This window comes from Seriola lalandi, unplaced genomic scaffold (assembly GCF_002814215.2).
Source record: "Seriola lalandi dorsalis isolate HSWRI2012SDOR001 ecotype SW California unplaced genomic scaffold, Sedor1 jcf7180002054921, whole genome shotgun sequence".
In the NCBI taxonomy this organism is placed as follows: domain Eukaryota; kingdom Metazoa; phylum Chordata; class Actinopteri; order Carangiformes; family Carangidae; genus Seriola; species Seriola lalandi.
In genome coordinates, this window is record NW_019525473.1 from 1519743 (window position 1) to 1544121 (window position 24379).

Genomic DNA, 24379 nt, shown 5'->3' on the forward strand with positions numbered 1-24379 from the left:
GAAGGTACAAGCTGAGGGCGCAGGAAACCATCAATGGTGAGAGGTAATAAATGATAAACAAAGTAAATACACACTGACAGTACAGATTGTCCATAAGCTTCACTGTAAAGACTTACAGCATGGGAAAAACTGGTTTAATGTGTAGCAGTACATTGTGTTCTATACGATTATTTCACAGTTTGTAACTACAGCTTTTACACAGGCATAGTGGAGTTCAAGTATTTTCTTCTGAAATGTAGAGTAGAAAACTAACAGAGAACAGATACATCAGCTGTTCCCACCCTTACTGTTGCATCGCAATGTGCGACTCCTGCAGCCTTGACGACACATAACTTTTTTCCTCAAAAACTTGAGGTTTTCAGGCCCTTGGTTTTAACAGCTGTACCATCAGCTGATGAACTGAGCTGAAACCCAATACTTACATTTAACAGTGTAATCCTCAGGCTCTCTGTCAGTGTTGTTTCATGAAGAGCTTGTTGGAGTCTTTGTATCCAGGAGAAGAAGGACAGATCTGAGGGAGTCTTTGAAATGGGACAGTCTAGTCACGCCGCTGTGACACAGTCTGTCTTTGAATGCAGCCTCTGAAGGATGTGGTCCCTGAACTGGGACACAGCTAATGTTTATGATGCAGGCAACATGGTGGTCAGTGCATGGCCCTCAGCTCTGCCCTCATGAAGACAGATGTTTGTCTTTTTCTTTTAAAAAGTTTTAAAAATAAAATGTGACAGATGGAAATACCGGCGGCCAATTTGCACAATCCAGTGCCAGTGGTCCCCAACTACCGGGCCGTGTGACCGGTACTGGACAGCACCGTACATTTGTTTTCTTACCTCTTCAAACTGGCATCTTTCCAGATGAACTTCAAAACAGCTGTTGTAAAACAGCTAAAGAAACCCAACCTAGACAGTAATGTTCTGACCAGCTACAGGCCGATGTCCAACCTTCCATTCATTAGTGAGATACTTAAAAAGATAGTTTCAGTGCAGATAAACAGATAAACTGTCTTAAAGAAAACAATATCCTGGGGGAGTTTCAGTCAGGCTTTAGAACAAACAAACTTAGAACAAATAATCAGTGACCTCAGATTAAACTCTGATGAAAATAAAACCTCAGCACAGCGTTTGATACGACTCTCAATCAATCATCTTCAAAAGTTGGTCGGTCTTTCTGACTGTGTTAAACTTGTTCAAAACAAACATCACAGGGAGAAAGTTTTATGTCATGGTCTTGGAGATTGTGTGTCTGAGAAACACGACATCTGCTGTGGTGTTGCTCAAGGGCGCTGCCTTGGCCCATTATTATTCTCACCGTACATGCTGCCACTCGGTGACATCGTCAACGAGCACAATGTAACACGGATGACACACAACTGTACATCACTGCTGAACCAAATGATGCTGCAGCTATTAACTCCATTACTACCTGTCTTCTAGCAATAAATACATGGATGAGCAATAACTTTGAAAAGTTAAATAAGGACAATACTAAAATCCTCCTAGTGGGCCCCAAAACAAAAAAAGAGAAATGCTGTTCAATAACCTGGGCAAACAGACTCCTTAAATCTGAGGTTACAAGTCTTGGTTACAAGCATTATCTAGATCTAAGCTTCAAGTCCTACATCCACAAGGTGAAAAAAACATAAAGTACGGCCATTTATAAACCAAAAAGATGCTGAAAAACGGATTCATTCCTTCATTTCAAGCCAACTTGATTACTATAATGCACTTTTTGCTGGACTCCCGAAAAAAAAAAATTGAGGACCAAGCTACATTGCTAACTTCCTGATTAACCATATACCTCCAAAGACACTGAGATCATTCCCTGCTGCTTTATTGAAGGTTCCCAACAACAGCCGCCAGCAACAGCCCCAAGCTGTGGCACACACAACCTATAGATATCAGACAAGAAGCTCACTGAGTGATTCTCAAAGAAAGATAAAAACTTGTCTCTTCACCTCCGCCTTTAACCAGCTTTGAAATTTTACACTTTGCTCAGCACTTCTTATAAAATGCTGTCAAATACTGATGTCTAATGTGAGATTTGTGGAATGTAACATGACAGATTATACAGTATACAGTATGCAGCAAAATTGTCCTTTTTTTATTTTGTTATATTTGTAGTAGTGTATTGTTAGTTGTTACGTTTTTGTTTTATGCTATCTGCCCAGGGACTACGGATGCAAATTAGCATTTTTGCTAATCTGCATTAACATGTACTGTCCCGATCAAATAAACGAATACACAAATCACTGTCAGTGATTGGAAGACACTCTCACAATAGATTAACTGTGACACACCTGGGCACACGAGATGGGTGGAGCATTATCTATGTAAGATCATGGTTGTAAGGACTGTTTAAAACACTTCTGATGAAGGTGTAGAAAGACTGAATCGTTGCAATGAAGAATAAATTGTGATGCTGAGCTCAGCGGTTGTGCGGGATATACTGAGGTGACACTTTTTAACACACCTGAGACAGCTGGATGTGTGGCTATCTTCATGGAGAAGACTTGATAATGTCAGGAAACAGAAGAAGAGGAGTCTCTCCCTGAAAGAGCTTGGATCCCTGTCCATGTCTCACACATAGACAGTCAGTCAGTGATGGACCTGATGGAGGATGCCCCTGTGCTGTCTTCTCACCAACAGTCAGGTCAGTAAAGATCCTGGTCTCTTTGTCACGCAGTGAACTCAGTGTGTGTGTGTGTGTGTGTGTGTGTGTGGGGGGGGGGGCCCTTATGCAGCTCAGCAGCCGGTCTCTGAGGCTCCAGGCTGAACTGTCGGTGGATGTGACCATTAGCTGTGAACACGTGAGGCTCAGGTGGAGCAAATAAAAATCAGCCTCAGGTAACAGAGCCAACACAGCATGTTTCTGTTTGTAGCGTTTCTTAATGCTGAAGTCAGAACCTGTTCTATTCTACACTAGTGTCTCTGTGCAGAGTTTTGTATCTTTCAGCTTGTTGTTTTGCTTTTACCACAGACGGATGACACAGAATCATTTCCTGTTTCTGTGGAGACCAGCAGCAGGTCTGAGTCTGTTCACTCCAATGGGAGAAGTGAACCTGATCACAGATTATGATTCTTTAGCCTCATGGTCACAGATAAATATTGGATCAATTTTATAAAAAACATTCTGACAGATCAGGAGGAAGTTAACTTTATTGGAGACCTGTCTCTGTCTCAGCAACAAGCTCTGAGGTCTGACAGATCTCTGCTATCTGTTGGTTCTGGTTTCACTGCTGCAGATACACAGACGTTCAGAGGGATTTATACATGAAACCATGAATTAAAACTGAAATAAAACTTGTGTTTCTTTACTTAGTAATACTATTACTGTTATTATTATTGGTTATCATTGTTTTCGGAGGGGAGACAGAGAGTATCATTAGACTGATATGAACTTGTACTGGGTTGATCAGATATTAAGCTAGCAGAACAAATTTGTTCTGTATCATTGTATCGTCATGTATTGTATTATATGTATTGTATTGTTGTATTGTTTTGACAAGAAATCCATCAGCTTGTATTCAAACATCCCAGAGCTTTGTTCAGCAACAGGCTGTAATAACACAGGCTGCAGACAAGTCAGTCCGGACCAGGTCACATATTAATATCAGCTACTGTCACATTTCTGTTGCAACGCCCACTTAGGAGACAGGAAGTGTAAACCGTCTGTGTATTTGCATGTGTTTTCTGAAGTTGCTGTTGCTGTTGCTGAGCTCTCAGGGCCACCGTACTCATATCTCGTTGTGTTATCCAAAAAAAAGTGTGTTTGTTGTGTTTGTTTAAATGACAGCTCACTGAGGATATCTGTTCCAACTGCTTTGCCTCAGTCACATCTTTGAGTTTTAGATGTCACAGAAAATTCAGTTCATGAGTCTCTGGTGAGATGTGTAGAAACACATCAGAATAAAAGCTTTAGCATGAATATTCACTCTGTGCTGTGCTTCTCCAGCGGTTTGAATCCTCAGATGTTTAGACTCTCAACCGACTTTGATTTGGTTTTGGTCCGTTTTCGTCATTAATCACTACTGCAGCCACTAAGACACATTATGTCATCTCTATGTGTGTCTCTGTCTCTGTGTGTGTCTCTGTGTGTGTCTCTGTGTGGTGTGTTAGGCTCACACACCGTACTGTGTTTGCTGTAGAGGTGACTTTCCTCTGAGGATGCAGGATGACCCTCACTGAGGCCTCTCCCCAGCTGACAGTACAGTGTTTAACTAACTGTAGGTTACGTTTCCCTGGAGACGTAACGTTGTGGACATTAGGGGCAGAGCCCAGACCCCTGTAAGGAGGTCCGGGGGAGGAAACGTTTTAATAAACAAGCTCTATTTTGATACTTTCATGTGCATTCTTGCACCATATCTACATTTTAAAAGTATGTCTTCATTTTATTTTTCTTATCTGCCTTTATCATGGAAAAACTACAACTTGTACCTCAAAAAAACACATTTTCCAAATGAATCATGAATTATGTAAAAATATTAGCAGTTGTTAGTAATTAGTATTAATATTGAATACAAACAGGATGTTAAAATTAGTCAATTGGTTACATATTTTATTAATTAATTGGAACATTAAAATTTCTTTCACCCATTCACACATTTTCCGATAAAGTTCAAGCAGTGCAGCCGTACTGTTCACCTCTCCACACTGCTCTGTCTGTCTCTTCTCTTTCCGTCATCTGCTGCCAGAAAATCAATTAAACCGATACACTGTATGTTAACATGAGGGCCAAAGTAGTTCAATGGATGTTTCGTAAAGACTTTCACCTTTTTTAAACAAGTTGTATTAATTGGTAGAAAGTTTTTACAGTTGCACCACATTGACATTTTTGCTTTAATTCTCTAAATATTCTCTCAAAATTGATTAAAACCAGAAATGTTAGACTAGGTCATCAAAATGGGGATGTATGGAAGTACAGTGGAAAACTCTTATAGTTATCACTGTTATAGTGGTCATCCGCTAATACGGATCAAAAAGCTCAGGACAGAATCATTCCTATACACATGCAGTCTGATTAATTTGCTTCTAGTAATCAAGTAGTCCGCTTACTATGTTCATTTTGGGTCTTTTCAGACATAACAACATATGGAAAACTATTCTAACAGTACAATAATTATGTTTTTATGCACATTAAAATCATAAAGGGGAAAAAAAAGAGTCATTTTCCTCTCCAGCATAATGTAGTTTTTCTTCAGGTTAGCTTATGTAGTCTTCTCAAACAACGGGAAACAGTCAGATAGTGATGGAAACAGAAAAGTCACGTTTTACCCCCTTGAGCATTCCCTTGGTGAGGGAAAAATATTGAAGCTGTCTGATGAATTACTTTATCTTCATGTGACGAATGTACAAATGTCTATTAGATGGTAATCTGCATTTAAGTAGTGCTCAATTTGACCCGCTGGCCAGACATGATCACTTTAAGAGGCAGGTTTCCACTGTAATGGTAAAGTTTTATTTTCAAAATTTTATTCTGAATTTAACTAAACCATAGGGACACAAAAAATAGCGTCACACCCATCAATCTGACTGATGCTTAGCTAAGTATGACACGTTTTTCTTGACAGGACCTGCTGTGTGACGTTAGGAAGCTGTCATGCCATAAAGAATGTCAACATTTTCCAAAGAGCTCTCACAGCTTCCTTTGAAAGTCCCGGATAATGCTAAAAACATATAAAATCTTTATTAAATATGACTAATTGTTCACAGTTTAGCTGACTACAGCGTGATGCAAAGTTACATTACCCTAGCTGTAATTTATGATCTGTTTACATGTTCTCATACCTTGGAAGTCATACAGACATTTCCATACCTTGTTTACCTGGTTCAAGCGGAGGACTCTAAGGTTGGTGTTTGACCCGTCGCTTGAGAATTTTCCTCTTTCCACACAAAAAGTCTTCTTATGTCCATCATCAATAAATCCAACTGACCGCTTGGAGGTACATGTCACAGGATAGAAACCCGTCAGCCAATAAGACGCTTATTTCCACGATACTCTCTCACTGGTCTTGACTCTGTTGCATTCACTGAAAACAGGAAATTTAAAAACTACCATCTTCTTTACTGTCATATTACTCAGTATGGTTATATTATTTTCCCACCTCCACAGTAAGTCATAGAGAAGAGGGAGAATTGAACCTGAGGGGCGGCACCCAGCACCCGTGAGCCCTCATCCTCTTACTGTGAGGAGGCTCTGAAAGTAAACTGTAAAACTATGTCACTAGTAACTAAACCTCAGTAACTAGTAACTAAACCTTAGAAACTAGTAACTAAAACTCAGTAAAGGTCACAGCAGGAGGTCAGTGTTACCTGCTCATTGTGACATAACTCTGGATTTATCTGTATATAAACATGTTTCTGTATCTGCTGCCGTTGACAGCTGTATGTGTGTGAAATGAGATTAAATCGTGACTGAAGTGAAAACACTGATGCGAACATTGTTTACAGACATTATTCTGCTGTAGCCAAACAACTGAATAATAAACCTACACCATCAGTTATTTGTATACAAAGGGAAACTGTCTTGTTGACATGACAATGGGCTAAAACTAACCTCCGCTCTAACCAGCTTTATTTGAGGTTGTGGCAAACTAGCCAGTAGGTGGGTATTATGCAAATGAGTAAAAGAGTGTTGCAGATAAGTTACAGAGTACAAAGGAGGCTGTACTGTAAAGGAGGAGGGTGGACTTTGGCCCTTACATGCATGAAAAGCTGTAACACACTGAAGAGAGGGGGAAACACAATGGCACACACCTCACATACAAACAGTCATTAGAGGTCACATGACTTTACTAGTTCCTAACTAGTCAATGAACCTGTCACTGACTCTGAAAACCAGGCAGGTTGTCACTACATCTCCACTGTAGAGCAAGGTTACAATAGTTTTTTTATTTTCATTTTGTTTTGACTTGAATTTCAGTTTAGTTTTAATTTGTTCACAGAAAATTAAAAATGTTTTCACAGCCATCCTCAAAAGACAATGTTAGTGTGCGTGTGTCATTAACCAGACAAATTCAACTGGACACAACAACAACAACAACAACAACATTAAGATGTGGGGGTGGGGGAGGGTGGGAGACCGCCGTTCATTTCCTGTGAGAAACCAATCAACATGATTTATTTCAGTCTTGACTGTTCCCAATCATAAAGGAGCTATGTGTCAGTTGTCTATTGCTACATAGCTAATGATAGCATTAACAGTTGTTTACTTACCAATCACTAAACGAAGGCTCTTTCCCTCTGAGCAGCTACTTCTTCATCCTCTAATGCAGGTACTACGAGTCTTGACGGGTCAGGGTTAGCTGGTTAGCATGCTAACTACATAGACATGTTCAAGCTGTTATTTCCCCACATTCTGTTGATCATTTTAGTCAATTGTTGTTGTAAATTAAATTATTTACATATAACTCCTTAACCACGGGAATTATTGTCACTATGATGACAGAGGTCCTTAAGGAGGAACTTATTTTAAATGAAACACTTTTCCTAAACTCGACCAAACCGTGACTGGGTCATCAAAGGACCTGAGCCTCCTGAGGAAAAAGAGCTGGCTCTTTAGATGGCATCTGTGTTCAGGGACCAGTCCAGTTTACTGTCCAGGTGCACACCTAGGTATTTATAAGTGTGCACCACCGCAATGTACTTCCCTCGAATGTTGACTGGCTGAAGGGTGGGACTAGACCTCCGAAAGTCCATGACCATCTCCTTGGTCTTGGAGGTGTTCAGAAAGAGGCAGTTCTTCTTCCTGCCGTTCCTGATACACGGCACAATAGCTGTGTCATCCGAGTATTTCTGGATATGGCAGGACTCAGAGTTGTATTTAAAGTCTGCCGTATTCAGGGTGAACAGGAACGGAGTCAGAACAGTTCCCTGTGGAGCCCCAGTGCTGCTCATCACTGTCCCTGAGACACAGTTACCCAGCCTGACGTACTGTGGTCGTCTTGTCAGGTAATCCACAATCCAGGACGTGAAGCAGGGATCCACCCTCATCCCTTCCAGTTTGTCTTTAAGAATGGGGGGTTGGATGGTGATAAATGCACTTGAAAAATCAAAGATGTAACCACCTGGCCCATCCAAGTAAGAATGGGCACAGTAAAGGATGGCATCATCCACTCCAATATGGGTGGTTGCAGCCTGCCTCAGTACACAGGGCTTGTAGGAAGGCTGAAGAAAAACCAGATTATGATCTGATCTGCCAAGTGGTGGTAGAGCTGAAGCAGTGTAGGACTCCTTGACATTTGCATGCAACAGATCCAGTGTCTTATTTTCCCTTGTGGGACAGTCAACATACTGAGTGAAGCCAGTCAGGTGAGAGGTGAAAGTGACATGGTTAAAATCTTCCCGATATTGCAATGAATGCATCAGGGTGCTTGGTCTGTACTCTGGCAACAGTCATGTCATTCATGCCTCTGTCCACTCGTACTGTAGTGAAGCCGGGTAAATCCACACAATGGTCGGGAGTGTTGTCGTTTAACCAGGTCTCTGTGAAACACATGAGACTACACTCACGATATGCTCGTTGGTTCTTCACAAGTGCTTCCAGTTCTTCACACTTGTTAGCCAGGGAGTTGACATTTCCCATGAGGATTGATGGTAGAAAAGGCTTATCTCTCCATCTCCTTGCCTTTAGCTTAGCCCCGGCTCTGCATCCATGGCACGGCTTCTTCAGCTCAGCCTGTATGGGATGTTTAACTCCATATCTGGTATACTTTAAAGCCTGGAGTATACATTATTTCCTCATTATACATCATATCGTGTCGTATCGTGTACATTATTTTCTCCATCATAACAACGAACAGACAGAACAATGTTGGATGAAAATGTCAATCGACAAAAAATACACTATTGTAGCCTACTGCAAAAAAACTACAAGCTACAAGGACTTACTGCCACTCTGTCAGCGTATCATTCAAAATCAGGTTTCACCTTCGAAGGTGCTAAATATATAAAGTTATCATTATCTGAGGGTGGAAGTTTAACAGCAAAGTTGCTAAAAACAGCTATTTCACAGACGTGCCTCCTCTGGACTAGTGACACTAGAGTGTGAGTGTGTGTGTGTGTGTGTGTGTGTGTGTGTGTATCTGTCTTTGTGGGTCAGTGTGTTATAAAGAGGTCACCCAGAGGAAACAGGAAGCCAGAAGGTAAAGTGGACCAATTATCTAGAAGCAAATCATCACATCTGTGCAAGCAGAAGAAGTCAGTCTGGCAGCAGGAACGGGGACCGTGATTCACCACTGATGAGGATCTTTCTGTGTCAGACACTAGTATAACATAATTGTGATTGGCCCCGGTACAGATATTTTCCTGGCTCTGCTGTTCTCTAATGAGAGTATAGCCAATTCAGCTAATGTTAGCCTCCGGCTGCACGTCAACATTGCTAACATTCGATGAACTTGAAGCATGGTGAGTAAAAATGTATCTAATGAGGTCAGTTCAGCAGTAAACTCTTCCTCTTCTTCTGTTTCATCTTTTCCTCTCTTGAGCATTACTTTTTCTTTGGACTTGCTGAATATGATGCTGAACTCAATCGTCCATCAGGTGAAGAACTCACTCCTTGTTAAAAGGTTTAGGAAAAAACTGACGCCATCTACCTGAAGGGGCAGAGCCGGCTCATTTTCCTCAGGAAGCTCAGTTTCTTTGACGTCTGCAGTGAAATGCACATATTCTTGTTTTAAGAGGTGTAAATTCAGTTTTATTAAGGTGTGGGTCTGCAGTTCCCCTCAGCTTCATGGACTGTTTGGCATCTTTAAGCTCATTGTTTCATTGTTGCTGTCTTTCTTTTACTGTAGTGCTGTCAGCTGTTTTCATAGGAAAAGCTCTGATACACTTGATCGATGGTACCTGTCAAAGTAAGACTGAAACAGAGTTAGTTTACACTGGTCAAGTGACCAGAAAGATGACTCCCAGTGAATGCTGATGCTGCTAACACGTTCACCATGACAACTTTATAGAGGTGATCATGTGCAAATGTGCTGCTTTCAGCAAATGAATGACCAGATAAACTGTCCCTAACCCTTTTTAAGGAAAGTTATGTAATCAAATGATTATATGATAAATTGTCTGACCATCATTAAGATTATAATATTTTCACTCTATATATTAAACAGCAGTTATATCATAATTTCGTAAAAGTATAACTTCATGTGAAGGGCTGATCTTACTCTCACATGAATTCAAATATTCTCCTGTCACATCTGTGTGTTTATGGCAGTGACCTGTGAAAAATCCGGATGTGTCATCCTGACACGACATCAGTGAGAACAGGAAGGAGCTGGATCTTTTACTCCAGAGTGGTTGAACCAGGATTATTGGTCACAGGGGCTGAGCAGAGTGGCTCAGGTGGTCCCGCTGGATTTCTTTCTGTAATTGCGGTTTCCTGCAGCACGGTCAGCCTCGACATCAGGAGGAGTTTATTTCTCTCTAACCTTCAGGGTTTGTTAAAACTCACCCTAAAGACGGAGCTGTATGAGGAGACAGGCTGTCACGCCGGTCAGGTCCCCGTGAACACTGATACTGATCTGTAGCCTTCATGCAATTCAGTGAAATTCTTCAGCAGATGGATGATGGTCAGTCAGGACTTCCGTACCTCTCCATGGAGAGCTCATCTCAGAGCCCCTACCTTCACCTCCTCACACAGACACACACAGGGTCCATCTGGTTTGTGTCTCGCTTTTTCTTCAATAGCTATTAAATGTCATAATAATAATCATAATAATAAGGATAATCCACATATCTACAGCACAAAGTGTTAAACAGGAATACACCAGTAATGATAATGTCATGTTACATATGATATTACTACTCATACTGTATATGAATAAAATTACAAACATCTTATAACACCGGTTCCCAACCTGTGGGCCGTGAAGGTGGGCCCACCAGTCAATCACACAATTCTGGTGAAAAGAAAAATATAGGGGTGGGGCAGGGAGTTCCTCTCTACTACACTGTGTAGATTGGACTGCATTTATAACAGGCCCTGCTGCACTGGGCATGTGCACAGATAATAAGAACCTGTAAAACAGGAGAAATAATGAAGCAGAGGAAACTGCTGCCATTCTTCTGGTCGGTCTTGCCAGAATTCATTATATAAACACATTGTCAAATGCTTTCCTTATTTTTCTCAATCATCCACTTTGAGTCTCTCTTTGGTTTCCAAGTTTCAATGAATGTACACTCACACTCTCTAAAAATTAACAACATCCATAAAATAATTAAAATAACAAATATATAAAATAAACATTTGTATATAACCAAATGAGAGAATGGTCTTACATTATATCTCGTCAATACTACAACTCATAATGAAGGGACATAAACCCTCCTCTATATACAGCACATCAGTTCTGTCTTATTAGTCACGAACATTCCCGTTATCTGTACTCACTTTAAACCCGCTGGTTCTGTATGTTTCTAGGCAACACAACAGATAATAGTCTCATACTAGCATTCAAAAGAAATCCATAAGCTTGACCTCAGACCAGTACAGCAGGTATTTTTTTTATAAACAGAACATTCTTTAACACTTGGAATCTCAACAAACATAAAAACAGGACCTCTACATTGGTCAGGGAGCGGCTACATGCTAAATGAAAATACCGTTTGCCATTACAACCACCTACACAAGTAAACGTGTCTTAAGAACACAAGAGATAGCATTTTGCTATGCTTATTTACAGATGTAATTTGTACACATCACTAACCTGTAAAACAGAGAAATAATGAAGCAGAGGAAACTTGCTGCTGCTCGTCTGGTCGGTCTTGCCTTGCTTACGACTTCTACGTCATCAAGGCAGTCGCATTACAGCCGGCGCTCTAATGCACTCTGTTGACTGGAGTAGTATATACAGTATCTTATTTCATTGTTAACACATAAGCCTTGAACGACCTAATTTAAATCACTGTAAATACAAATAATACATCACATTAAATTACCAAAAATGTAACCACATATTTTGTGTGGGTCACACATTGTTAACTCAAATGTGGGATTCTGGGATTTAGTTTGTTTTGTTATTTTTTTTTTTATTTACCATGTCATTTCAATGGTTGTGTAAAAGCCAGTGGGGGTTCAAAGGAAGGAAGTTGCTTTTGTTTTGTTTGTTTTATGATTTGGCGCCACCTGCTGCCCTCCCTCTGTTCCTGGTCTCCTCACTGAGTTCTCTTTCTGTTGCCGGCATGTGTTTATCCCCTACACATCTGCTGGGTGTATAAAACACGTTTTGAGAATTTGATTCAGAAAAGGTTGAGAACAGCTGCTAACCCTTATGATGCAAAATAATCACCTAACAAATGACCACAGAATCAAACCAACACTTCTGTGGCAACAATAATCAAAGTGGAGATATTTACAATATATTATAGGCCTGTTGTACTGAATGTCAGTACACTGTACATTGTGTTTCTGTCTCAGTGGCTGTTGAGCAGAAACAGAGAAGAGAAATATCCAGATGTGGCAGCAGATGTTGTCACTGTGTGTAAACTGGGATCCTCATTATATTTAACAGTGACCTTTCCTCCAGCCTGTTTAAATGTTCATATTTTCTTCTTCTCTTTTGTTTTATTTGAAGTGTTGATCCATAAGAATATATATTTGTGGTTTAAGAACCAAAAACCATCTCAATGTTGTTTTACATCTCCTCCTCAGGCTTTTCTCTGGAGCTGTAGTAACAACAGGTCGTAGAGCCAATCAGAAGAGAGGAAGCTCTGAGCCTCTCTCTGATTGTCTGACTGTTTTCCGAGTGATCCAATTAAAATTTAACAGATTTCAGGTAAACACTCAGAGAAACCAAATCCTGTGAGGTCCAGGTGGGCGACAAAGTTCCAGAAATCCTGACGGCTGGTTTTAAGGCTCAGGTTCTGAACACAGGCTGTGTCCATTTCTCTTTGGACTGAGGCTTTGATACTTTCACAGTATTGATATAGACCTGCTTTATAATCAAACAACACATGGACATCTACCTTTATGGGACCTTTAATAGCTTGGTGTCTGATAATTTACCTCAGAAGAACTACTGAATGTGAAGGGATAAAGCAACATGAGCAGCTTGATTCAGCATTAAGAAGTGTTTGTATCTCTGTTGCATGAAGAGCTGTCTTCACTGAGGTTCAGCAGAGAACCTTCAGTTTCTTCAGTTACCAATGCAGCTGCTAACTGTGTGTTCACTGTGATAATCAGGCCTTTAGTTGGTTCTGCAGAATCTTAATCAATTAATGAATGAATCAATTAATAAACTGTTTGTTTCTGTGTAGATATAAAAATATGTACACGTAGCTGTAGATGTAAATAGACATCACTGAGTTCCACTGGGTTAGTCCTGAACTCTGCCCCTCATGACACACCTGTGTGTGCGCTTGTGTGTGTGTGTGTGTGTGTGTGTGTGTGTGTGTGTGTGTGCGCACATGTTTTAGGCGAGGATCATATTTCAGGTGCGTCTCACTGTAGGCATGTCTCAACCCACAGGAGGAGGAATAGAAAGAAAACCTCACATTAGTTTCAAAGACCAAGACTGAGGTGGATTTTCTTCCCAGATGGACTCTTACATCAAAACAGGGGAGGTTTACCTCCAACCACACAAATCTGGCAAAGTGAGTACGGAGATATTAACATGTGTTCTCCTTTTGTTTAGTGAGTTACTGTCGTGAGCAGTTTAGTGTCAGGACTTTGTTTTCTGGCACAGTGTAGTAATTATAATTACATGAAACTCAGAGGAAGCTGCAGAAACAGTAAATAAGAGAGATATATACTGTCATTATAATACTTCATGACTGTGATTTATCAGATTAACAGGTAACGTTCAACACAGGTTTATTTAATACAGTTACAACCAGATTCCACAGTTCTCTCAAGGAATGATCCTCAGCATTGGCAGAGAAGTTATCAGCCAAGTGAACATGTTCAAACACAACTGTTTCACCACCACACATTCCTGTGCAGACTGACATTACACACACTGCTGCTGTGAGGTTTAACCCCAGCACTGAATCTATGATCCTTAATCTGTCACCTACTGCTGGTGCTAGAGGTTGACCCAAACTCACAGTGAGACAAGCTGACGAAGTGAAGCACTTCGCTTACAGGCAGGCCAGGTGAACAAGTTGGCAGGGAGAAGCACACAGGTTGCAGGTACTCAGGTATAGCAGGGACATCTTGTGTCATCATATTGTAAAGTCTGGACCGGTTCTGTAAAAGAACCTGGACATGAAGGAGGGACATGGACATGAGGGGAATAACAATATCATCCTTATTTAACTGCTCTGTAAAACTCACACAAACACGTGTTCCCTCTTTTATTTTGAAAGGACTGGCTCATGGTGTCTATACCTGGTTGTATGGATGACTAATGTTTACCTCTGTGTCATACTGAAACTGATGATCCCATTCATGAGGAAAAGGTTCAGGTTGAGGGTGTGTATGTGTGTATGTGTGTATGTGTGTATCTACATACTGACATCTGTATTGTGATCAGTACTATTAGTCCCTCTGTCATTAACCATGTGTCTGTCTCTTATCAGAAATGGAAACCAGTGTGGTTGTCTCTGTTTCCTCCCAGTACCAGCGCAGTGGGTCGACTGGAGATCCAGGGTGTGGGAGGTACAGTATCTGCTTCTACCACTCTCTGTCACTGGTCTTATTTTGAAGGTTTGACCAGATGAATCACTGAGAACACAGTAACTTCCGGTTCAATGAGCTCAAACGGTGAGACGATCTGACAGTTTTAAAGGAGCAGTCCACTGCTTTTACACATGCAGTTCGGTGTGATGTAATCAGGGTTACTTCACGTGAGGCTTGAGACTTCACGTTTCAACAAAACCTGAGTTACAAACTGGAGTTTTAAAGATGTGGGAGGTCTAATGAAACTGTTGTTGAGTTGCATTATGGGAAATGTTGGATCGAGTGTTTTTGGAGCTCAACCTATGACTACTGACTAAAAGCCTCTGCTGCATTAATTGGTCTTCATGCATCTTTTGTTATCTTTGTCTCTGTACTATACAGGTGGAATAACCCTTTAAACGACCACCAGTGGCGCCAGATGGTATAAACCACTTATTTGCAAGTTTGGTAGATCAGAGTTCAACTACAGTCAGTCTGATCATTGTGACAGACCAATAAAATGTTCTGAATCCCTTTTAGTGCACTGCCTCCTGTCCATCGTTAGATTTGTTGCTAGGCGACATCTAGTGGCCGTAGTAATTATGACAGGAGTAAATTGAAAAGTGCAGTGACGTAATATAAAGAGAGACAAAGTCCACGTCAGGAGGAGGTTGTGGTGGATGGATGAATATGACACAAGAGAGCGGTGTTCGATTCCCATGTGAAACTAGCTGTTTATATTGTCTCTATTATCCATGACCGTTTGTTTTTATTATTGTAACCATGACAACAAAGATTGTCTAATGTTGAGGAGGTACTTATTTTAACCCAAATCGTGATCTTTTCCTAAATCCAATGTGAAATGTGATGTGACTGTCAGAGGTTTGGTAGAAGAGTTGCTCCAAACTCAGAGTCTAGTTCATTGCAGTTAGTGGGAAGCCAGATATAAAGAGAGAAGCTACACTGCATGGTTTCCAACAGCACTCAATAAGACCTGACAGCCCCCCGAGAGCCAAGCACTGCCACATGAACCACTGTGGTTATGAGAGTTCATCTGAGGTGTAGCTAAGTCCGTCCACAGCTTGTGCTCATGAGTCTTGTGTGTGTCCAGAGCATATCCTCACAGTTTTCTTCACTGGCCACTCAGGGCGTTTGTATTATCCTGTTTGAATATGTACTCAGGCTGGGACCAGGAAGTCAACGAAACATAAGAGCTTTCCTACTTATAAACACCAAGCTGTAAAAATGCTGTTAACTGGTCTTCAACGGGTGTTTTTACAAGTCACGTTGAATGTCATCATTTCAGAGCAGACACTTATGTCTGTTTCTCTGATATAAAACACTTAGATATTAGATATAAAAGAAACCTGTCCGTCTGTCATGTGTCCTCCAGGAGGGGGGGCAGGAGGTGATCATGGCACTGGGGTCAGGAGACACCACCAGCCTCTGGGGGACAGGAAGATGAAGGTGGTACGACTGTCCGAGCTGATCAGTGTCCTCAGACTCCCTCCGAACGCCGAGGCCTGTCCCATGGTGAGCTTGTCCGGCTTTGTAATCTTTACACGTATGAGGTTGAATGAAGACTACAGGCTGTTGTCTGTGCTGCAGGACAACATGTCCGCCTTCTGTGTGGAGACCCAGGACAGGACCATGGTGTTCGCTGCACTCAAAGACGACTGTGTGGACTGGGTGGAAAAACTGTGTCACAGCACGTTTCAGGTGAGAGAGAACAGGAAGTCCAGAAAGTTTAGTGCCTCGATTATTGTCTCCAGTCTCAAATTCATTGATGTAATAAACTCCGGCTGTGCTCTCCTCTTCCTCCTTCATCTGTCTCTGTCAGAGAGGAGGCGTCTCAGGCTCTCAGCAGCTCCACATGGAGGAGAACCAGATATATGCCTCAGCAGACCAAGGTAACTCTTCCGTTCCAGCTCTGCTAATGTTGGAGTGTGACAGAAGAAGATAATGAGCTTCAGAATGTACTTGTATGAAACTGAAGGTCTCAGAGTCAAACTGAATCTGTGTCGTTCTCCATGTTTTTCTCTGGAGTATACTGAGCCAGTGATGGACAGCGGGAAAGTAGATCATGTGACAGGAGGGATTTAAAAAGCTTCCTGTGGATTTCTCGTTTTGACGCCATCCTCCTTAAAAGTGGAAATTACGACTTCAAACCTCCAGATTGTGTGTGTTTGATGTTTTCTAAATCTTATGTCTTTGACTGAGGGTGTAGCTGGAGAAAAGCCTATGGACTCACCACATGCATCAGAAGAAACATTTTTTACAGCTCCATATTTTCCTCTTCTCATGTGTTCTATTGGAAGTGTTGATCCATAAGAAGATATATTTATGGTTTTAAAAACCATCTCAATGTAGTTTTACATCTTCTTTCACTTTGATACTTTCACAGTATTAATATAGAACCTAGACCTGCTTTATAATCAAACAACACATGGACATCTACCTTTAGACTATATGATAAGATTACTGTGAAGAACTAACTGCAGTGTCTTAAGGATCCTTTAGTAAAATGACATTGAAAGGACTGCACAGTGATTCAGAGAATATACTCTTCTCTCGGCTCAGCCTCAGAGTTCTGGGTGGTGGTCCAGAGGACGGATGCAGCGATGCGTTGTGGCCTGCAGGGGTCCTACTGGCTGCAGGTGGGACGAGAGGCATTGCTGCTCAGAGAGGGACAGAAGAAGAGCGCTGTGAGAGAGTGGCCATATGAGCTGCTGAGACGATATGGAAAAGATAAGGTGAGTGTCTCTCATCTTCTCACTGCAGCAGTTATTACAGGAACACACTGTAACTGCTTGTCTGTGTTTTCTGATCAGCTGGCTTTAACCATCGAGGCAGGCAGACGCTGTGACTCTGGTCCTGGAACGTTCACCTTTGAGACTCAGCAGGCCGAGAAAATATTCTCCCTGATTCAGAGCACCATCAAACAGAAGACGTCAGCTGCTGCAGGTAGCCAGAACCAGGAGGGTGAGAAAGGTAACCCAGCCATCATACGGTCTCATTCCCCCCTCCCCAAAGTTCCTGATGTGACTAGCGTGAGGACAGAGGAGAGGAAATGTCCCGCTCCAGAAGGGCTGTCTGCTCAGTCACAGCCAGCTCCCATCACCCTCATGCCTCTCCCACTGGTCCCCACACACAACACCACCCCTGGAGGTCATCACAGCGGCCAATCAGACGTTGTGTACGCTGACCCGGCTGACTGCATCCAGTCTGTAGCAAGACTACAGCCGTCCACAGCTCAGTACGTAGACCCTGCAAGCGTTCTTCCGCTCGAACCCCCCACTTCAAGAGAACCCGTCTCCACAGCTCCGCCCTCCTCCAGTCCTCACCCCAGCTTCACCTCCGATCACCCAGACTCAGTCTACTCAGAGGTGTACGACCGGCTCCGTCCGGTCCAGAGTAAACTAGCGAAGAGCAAAGATGTTGAACCCATTTACACTGAGCCCCTGAGTGAGAGGGAACAGGTGACCCGCAACACTGACAGCAAACCGGACCCGTTCGCCCAGCTGTATGCTCATGTCTGCAAACCAGCTCCGTCACCTGGTCCCTCCACCCCATCCTGCTCCACCCCATCCTGCTCCACCTCTCTGTCTGTTAGTGGCAACACAACCACAACAACAGACCACTGTCAAGAGGATGTCATCTATGAAAACCTGGGCATCATTTAGTGGCTTATATCAAAGCAGCCTGATGTGACCTGTTGCTCTCTGTACTCTAACTGTGTGAAAACATTTCCATTCATTTTTGACTGAAGAATAAACCTGACTCAGTGAACCGGCCCTCTTCTCCTCAGGAGCACATGTCTGACACGATGTGCTCATATGTTGTATTATATTCATCATCGTCATTATCATCATATTACCATCATTTTTATAGGGGCGCCGCAGCTTTTCAGCCTCAGGGCGTCTAATAGGTAAATCTGACCGAGCATCCAGGATGTGTTGAAGTTCAGTGGCTAGTGTCAGGTCACATGGTGCAGTTACATCAGACCTCTTGTAACTCTATATCATCCTGAGTTTATCAAAGACTCCATCCACAAATTAATTACATTAACATGATAGCTTCACATCTTATGACCCCCCTGATTAAAACTTGGACCCTCCCAAAAGAGGTAAAAAACAACAGTCCAGGGGGCTGAAACATTTATACACTGTTGCCCATAAAGTTGGAATAATTTTGTTTTCAGTTTAATTTCAATTCAGTTTCAATTAATTGTGGTTTCATTTTCATTGTGATATGTTTGGAAGACATTGACTACCAAAGTTTTGAGAAGATATACACTTTATCTGTCAAGAATAAATCACATTGTCACAATCATTTCATGAAAAGACGAAAAAAATATTTTATGCCAACTTTATGAGCAACGGCGTAGATCCTTATCCCTGTAAATGTAAACATTACATTACATTAGATTGTGTCAAGTATCTACAGTGTATGTACAGTGTATGTGAATGCTAATGTTAGCTCCCTGCTCAGCTGAACAACCCAAATAATAACAATAATGATAATAATAATAATTTTTAAAGTTTATAGTTGAATGTATTTTAGATTTGTTAGCTTTAGAGTTTTTACCCATTGATTAAATGTTGTAAATGTATTTTTGTATGTTTTTTTTTTTTGTAAATAGTTGTACAGATAGTTATTAATATTGTGTTCAACAAACTTTGCTTTAATTGATTCATTTTATATATTATATTTTCTTTTATTCATCTTTTGACCAGTGTGTTTCTCTCATGTACAGTCTGTCCGTCCTCCCCTCTGAGTCTCTCTGCAGCCTCATGTCGTCTTCGATGAGCTGTGACAGCTCGTCATCTCTCTGTCTCTCTTTCTCTCTCCTGTTGCTGTTGAGTGGCTTTCCTCCTCCTCCCCTCCTCCTCACTTGGCCCTGGTGTGTCCTCAGGGTGGGAGGCAATTAGGACAAGGGGGTTTGATGGGATGCCACTGTCCCAACACCTAGGCCAAGTACCAGCAGTGGTTTTCCTGCTCACCTTCCCCAGCAAGGACATTTTCTCAAGAACTGTCCTAATCACAAAGAGAAAACAAGAGAGAAGGCAAAGGCTTCTGGGATACAAACATCGGAAGACCGAGAAAGATGACACAAAATCCCTGATAAAAAGCTTGGAGACCATATGTTGGATGTGTGATTATGTAACAATCACAGCTTGCTTCCATGTGACAGAACTACAAACAACATGATAAAAAAGGGTATTGCCACATCTACTGGTTTTCTTGTTAGTATGGGATTAGGTCTAATGTAACTGCCAATGGCCGAATGGAAATATTACAAATAGGCTATTGTTGCCTTACCTTTGCCTTATGTTGTTGCCTTAGCAGCAGAGGTTTGGCCCCAGTGAAGAGAGCCCATCGCCATCACGACCATTCGTTAAACAAGCCAAGTGCACGCTCTCTCAACACATGCAACATGTGTGGCTTTGTGTTCTGTGATGAAACTGCACATTTAAAAAAAAACTATTATTGTGACCAGCCCAGGACACACCTGTGTAACAGTCATGCTGTGTAATCAGCATCTGGATATGTCACACCTGTCAGGTGGAGGGATGATCTCAGCAAAGGAGAGGTTTTACGTTGAGGTGAGGTTTTGATATAAACTCTATATGGGGTTCTTACCTCACCTGCACATCCACTTCATCAAATACAATTATATACAATGCATTCGTAATGTTTTATGTGTATGAATAAATAAATGCATGAATTCTGGGTAAATTAATTCAATTAATATCCAATCGCTGAGCTCCATTTACCACAATAAAAATCTGATTTGGATAAAATGGCTGCGGTCTCTAAAAACTCTTTCCCTTCTCTTTGCTCTCCATAACAATATTAGCACGCCACATATTATGAGTCATGTTTGCCTGATTTTGGTTGGTGGGTGCTACTCATGAAAAATTGAAGCAAAAACAAAAGTGTTGCATTTCTGTTTTTGTTCAGTGTAGATACTTGGCTGTGATTTGAAGTTGCAGCTGATGAATGAGTGAGTTTCTTCTGAGATTTTGAAAGTGGTTGAAAAAACAGTTTCACAAACCTGGAGCCAGGACAAGTAGAGTCTTTATATATTCATGTTTTATCATCACTGTGATAGCACTTACCTTATTGATCCTTTGTCATAATCAACAGATCAAAGGCTTTCAGACACCCGGTGAAATGAAGACACAACTCACAGTATTCCCTTATTAACAAGTACACAAGTGTATTATTTTGTTTTATTTATATATGCAAGCAAGTTCATGTCTTTACAAATAAAAAAGCCACTGTCTGCCCAAGCTGTTGGCACAGATATGTACAAAAATGGAGGAGTGAGTCTGATAAAGCCTGTTACTAAGCAACCAGAGCAAAGTACAAAAAGTCCAGACCGTCATGGAGGAACAGAAGAAGCTGCTCCACGTCCCACATGTCCGAGCTGACGGTGATCTGACAACAGGATGTTCCAGGTGACAGATTTTAGTCACGGACCAGACCTGAACCTGGTTTTTCCTGCTGGGACACAGGGCTGAGCCTCCGCATCTGCAGAGACCAGATCTGTCTCACAGAGGCTTAAAGACCAGGTCTGTGTCAGAGACCAGATCTCTCTCACAGAGGCTTAAAGACCAGGTCTGTGTCAGAGACCAGATCTCTCTCACAGAGGCTTAAAGACCAGGTCTGTGTCAGAGACCAGATCTGTCTCACAGAGGCTCAGAGACCAGGTCTGTGTCAGAGACCAGATCTGTCTCACAGAGGCTCAGAGACCAGGTCTGTGTCAACAAGCTCAGAGACCAGATCTGTGTCACTTAGGCTCAGGAACCAGGTCTCATGCTCACCTCTCTCAGTCCTGTCACGTGTGTGTGTGCTCAGGATGGTGGTGGTGGGGGGGAGGTGACTCCAGGTTCAGCTGTGGTCAGAGACCAGAAGGACATGGGTCAGAACGTAAAGAAGGAGACAGATGGAGAGGAGCAGCTCACATCCTCCTCCTGCTCACACAGCAGCTGGATCCTGTGGCTCCTTAGACACTGAGTCTTAAATTCTGGTTCAGGCCTCATCCACCACCTGATAAAGAGCATGGTGTTCAGGCCTATCTGTGTGGCAGCAGTCTCACTCTTCTTCTCTGCATTTCTCAATCTGCTTTGGAAGCAGCTTGAATAATATCTTTCCTTGTTATCGTCACATACGGTGTTCTTGGCTGCCTGTTGCTAGGTTACATGAAGCCTCACTTAAGCATCAGTGACTGCTCTGTGTGTACACATGCGTGTTGTCTCAAGCTCTACAACACAGGAAGTCACTTTTGAATCCAGATGAGGTGATCAGACGGACGCCAGGAGCTGCGGTGTGAGGCAGAGGAGGAGGAGGATGGCGTGAGCAGTGGAGGATGAAGGACGATGAAGGCCAGAGCAATACATTACATCACATCTGCAGATCAGACAACAACGAACACCATGATCATACCACTGAAGACTCAATCATAGACTCATGCACTTGAATGCCGGCATTTCACAGGGATGGATTTCATGTTCACATCTTGACGTGGTCAAACTGCTACAACATATTGCTCTGGTGGTAAACGACTGAGCGAGCGAGCTAGCTTAGCAACACCATTAGCAACACTGCACACTGAAGAGTGGCAAAAAAAGAGAAGGAGCAGAACAGTGACAGTGGGAAAGGATAATTTTTTTTTTGTTCAGTTTTAATCATTAAAATTATGACCATTGAATGCATAACCATGCCACAAACAACAACTAGAGTCACTGTCTTTTTTTTTTTCTTTTTTTAAACTAGTATAAGATTATCTTCATTATGAATTCATTTATTTTCATCTTTGATATTTCTTCAGGTTATAACCAATGCTGCAAGACTATACACAGGTCCCACAGAGGGGACCTCAATGTACTCACACCAAGAATAAGAGAGAGAGAGCTCACAATGGTCAATAAGTGCACAAAAAAACATTTTTTTTCTTTTATCTGAGGTTAAAAACACTGACAAGACACCCATTGTCAGGCAATGAAATGACAGAATACTGTTACTGTAAAACTAGACCCTTAAAAATACTGACTGTATGCAGCCGAGACCTCCCTGAACAGGACACGAGTCTGGAGGAGACCCCCCCCGCCCGTCCACACTGATGGTCTGTGTCAAAGTCAGCTGCATCTACACGACACAGAGGAACAGATTCAGACTCTGTTTGTGTCGTCGTCAGACGTGTGACGGCTCAGTGTTGAGATCACACTGTGTTTACATGACACTGCTTGTTGATATGGGAAACCTCTTTTACAGCTGACTCTTGTATATTTTATATTTTACCAAACTCTCTTTAAATCAGCCAATAGATCCACAAGCATGTGACAACAGAGACACCTGACGCTCTGACATCATCGTGTGTGTAAGTACAGCTTTGGCAGGAAGCTGAGGCTCAGGACCCGCCTCCTTCAGACTCAGTGACCAATAGGAACCCAGGCCCCAGGCTGTTCACCTCAATGGTTTCACATATATGTATATCTTTATACAGAGCTGATGTGGGTGCGGCTCAGACTGACCACCACAACAGAAAAGAAAACACATCTGTTTGTAATTAAATGATTCACATTTAAAAAGTTTCAAAGTTGATCATAAACAGTGAAATGATGTTGAAGGAAAAGAGCAAAGAGTTATGGCTCAGAGTGATGGTGTGGTGGAGTGTGTGTGTGTGTGTGTGTGTGTCTGTGTGTTTGTGTGTGTGTGTGTGTGTGTGTGTGTGCTGGTAGTTTCATGAAATCAAACCAGTGTCATCACCACTATCGTCATCATCACCTTCATCATCAGTACAGTGCTCACCCTGAGCACAGGCTGAACCCTCTCTGTCTCTACTGGCAGGTAGAGAGTCACACACTCACCTTCCTCTGACAGCTCAACACAACCCTACAACACAAACATAACGTCCCTGATGCTGGTGACGGACTCTTTCACATCACTCCAGTGGGATCAACATCACCCGCAGACAAATCTGCAGCAAGTTTAAATAAAGGTAAGATCCAGTCTGAGCGGATTTCTGAGGATTCTGTAAAGTTGCATCCAAATAAAACAAAATGAAAGCACCTAAAGGTCTGAACTGGAGCCCATAACCCGACCCAGTAAAGTAACCAGCTCTGAATCCACAAGCTTATTGGCTGAAACATCTTCATTCATCCTGGTCATCAGCAGTAACAGTGGAGCTGCTTCCTTCAGCACCTTCTACTTTAATCCTCTCGTCCCACTGCTCCATCTCTCCACCCGTCCACGTCAACCCCCCTCACATACACAACCAAACTCTCCCTGCATATCCTCATCCTTCAGTGAAGCCACTTCATGCACCACCAGTAACACCACCCTCAGATCCCAGTAACAACACTCGCAGATCCCAGTATCCCTCAGTCCACCAGTGACCAGCTTAGTGTTGGTGTCGATGGTTTGGTGACATCAGGATGGAGAGAAAAGAGAAGGAGGACACAACTCAACCTGATGACTGCTGGATGGAGACACCTCTGTGTGTGTGTGTGTGTGTGTGTGTGTGTGTGTGTGTGCAGATCCACTGAAATACAGAATCATTACATGAAAATGTAAAAGTGATTCAACCCCCCCTCCCTCTTTAAATCCCCCCAACGCTAAAATTACACAGAAACAATACTGATAAAAATGTGTGAGAAAAAAAACCATCATTCAACAGGACACGTTAAAAAGACTTTGTGCTGTTAAGATGTGCTGTGTCTGAGGACAGTTACAAGTTTATACAAACTGGAGGGGTGGGGGTGGAGGTGGGGTGGGGTTG

At 42.2% G+C, this 24379-nt stretch overlaps 1 protein-coding gene across 1 annotated transcript; it reads left to right on the forward strand.

Moving 5' to 3' along the window:
* Positions 1–13488: 13488 nt before the first annotated feature.
* dok1a (docking protein 1a) lies at positions 13489–20398 on the forward strand. Its single transcript, XM_023431371.2, has 7 exons — positions 13489–13586; positions 14514–14592; positions 15986–16125; positions 16201–16311; positions 16433–16502; positions 17173–17345; positions 17424–20398. The coding sequence occupies exons 1-7, from the start codon at positions 13530–13532 to the stop codon at positions 18273–18275; spliced, it is 1482 nt and encodes a 493-aa protein (XP_023287139.1). The 5' UTR covers positions 13489–13529; the 3' UTR covers positions 18276–20398.
* The last annotated feature ends 3981 nt before the right edge of the window (positions 20399–24379 follow it).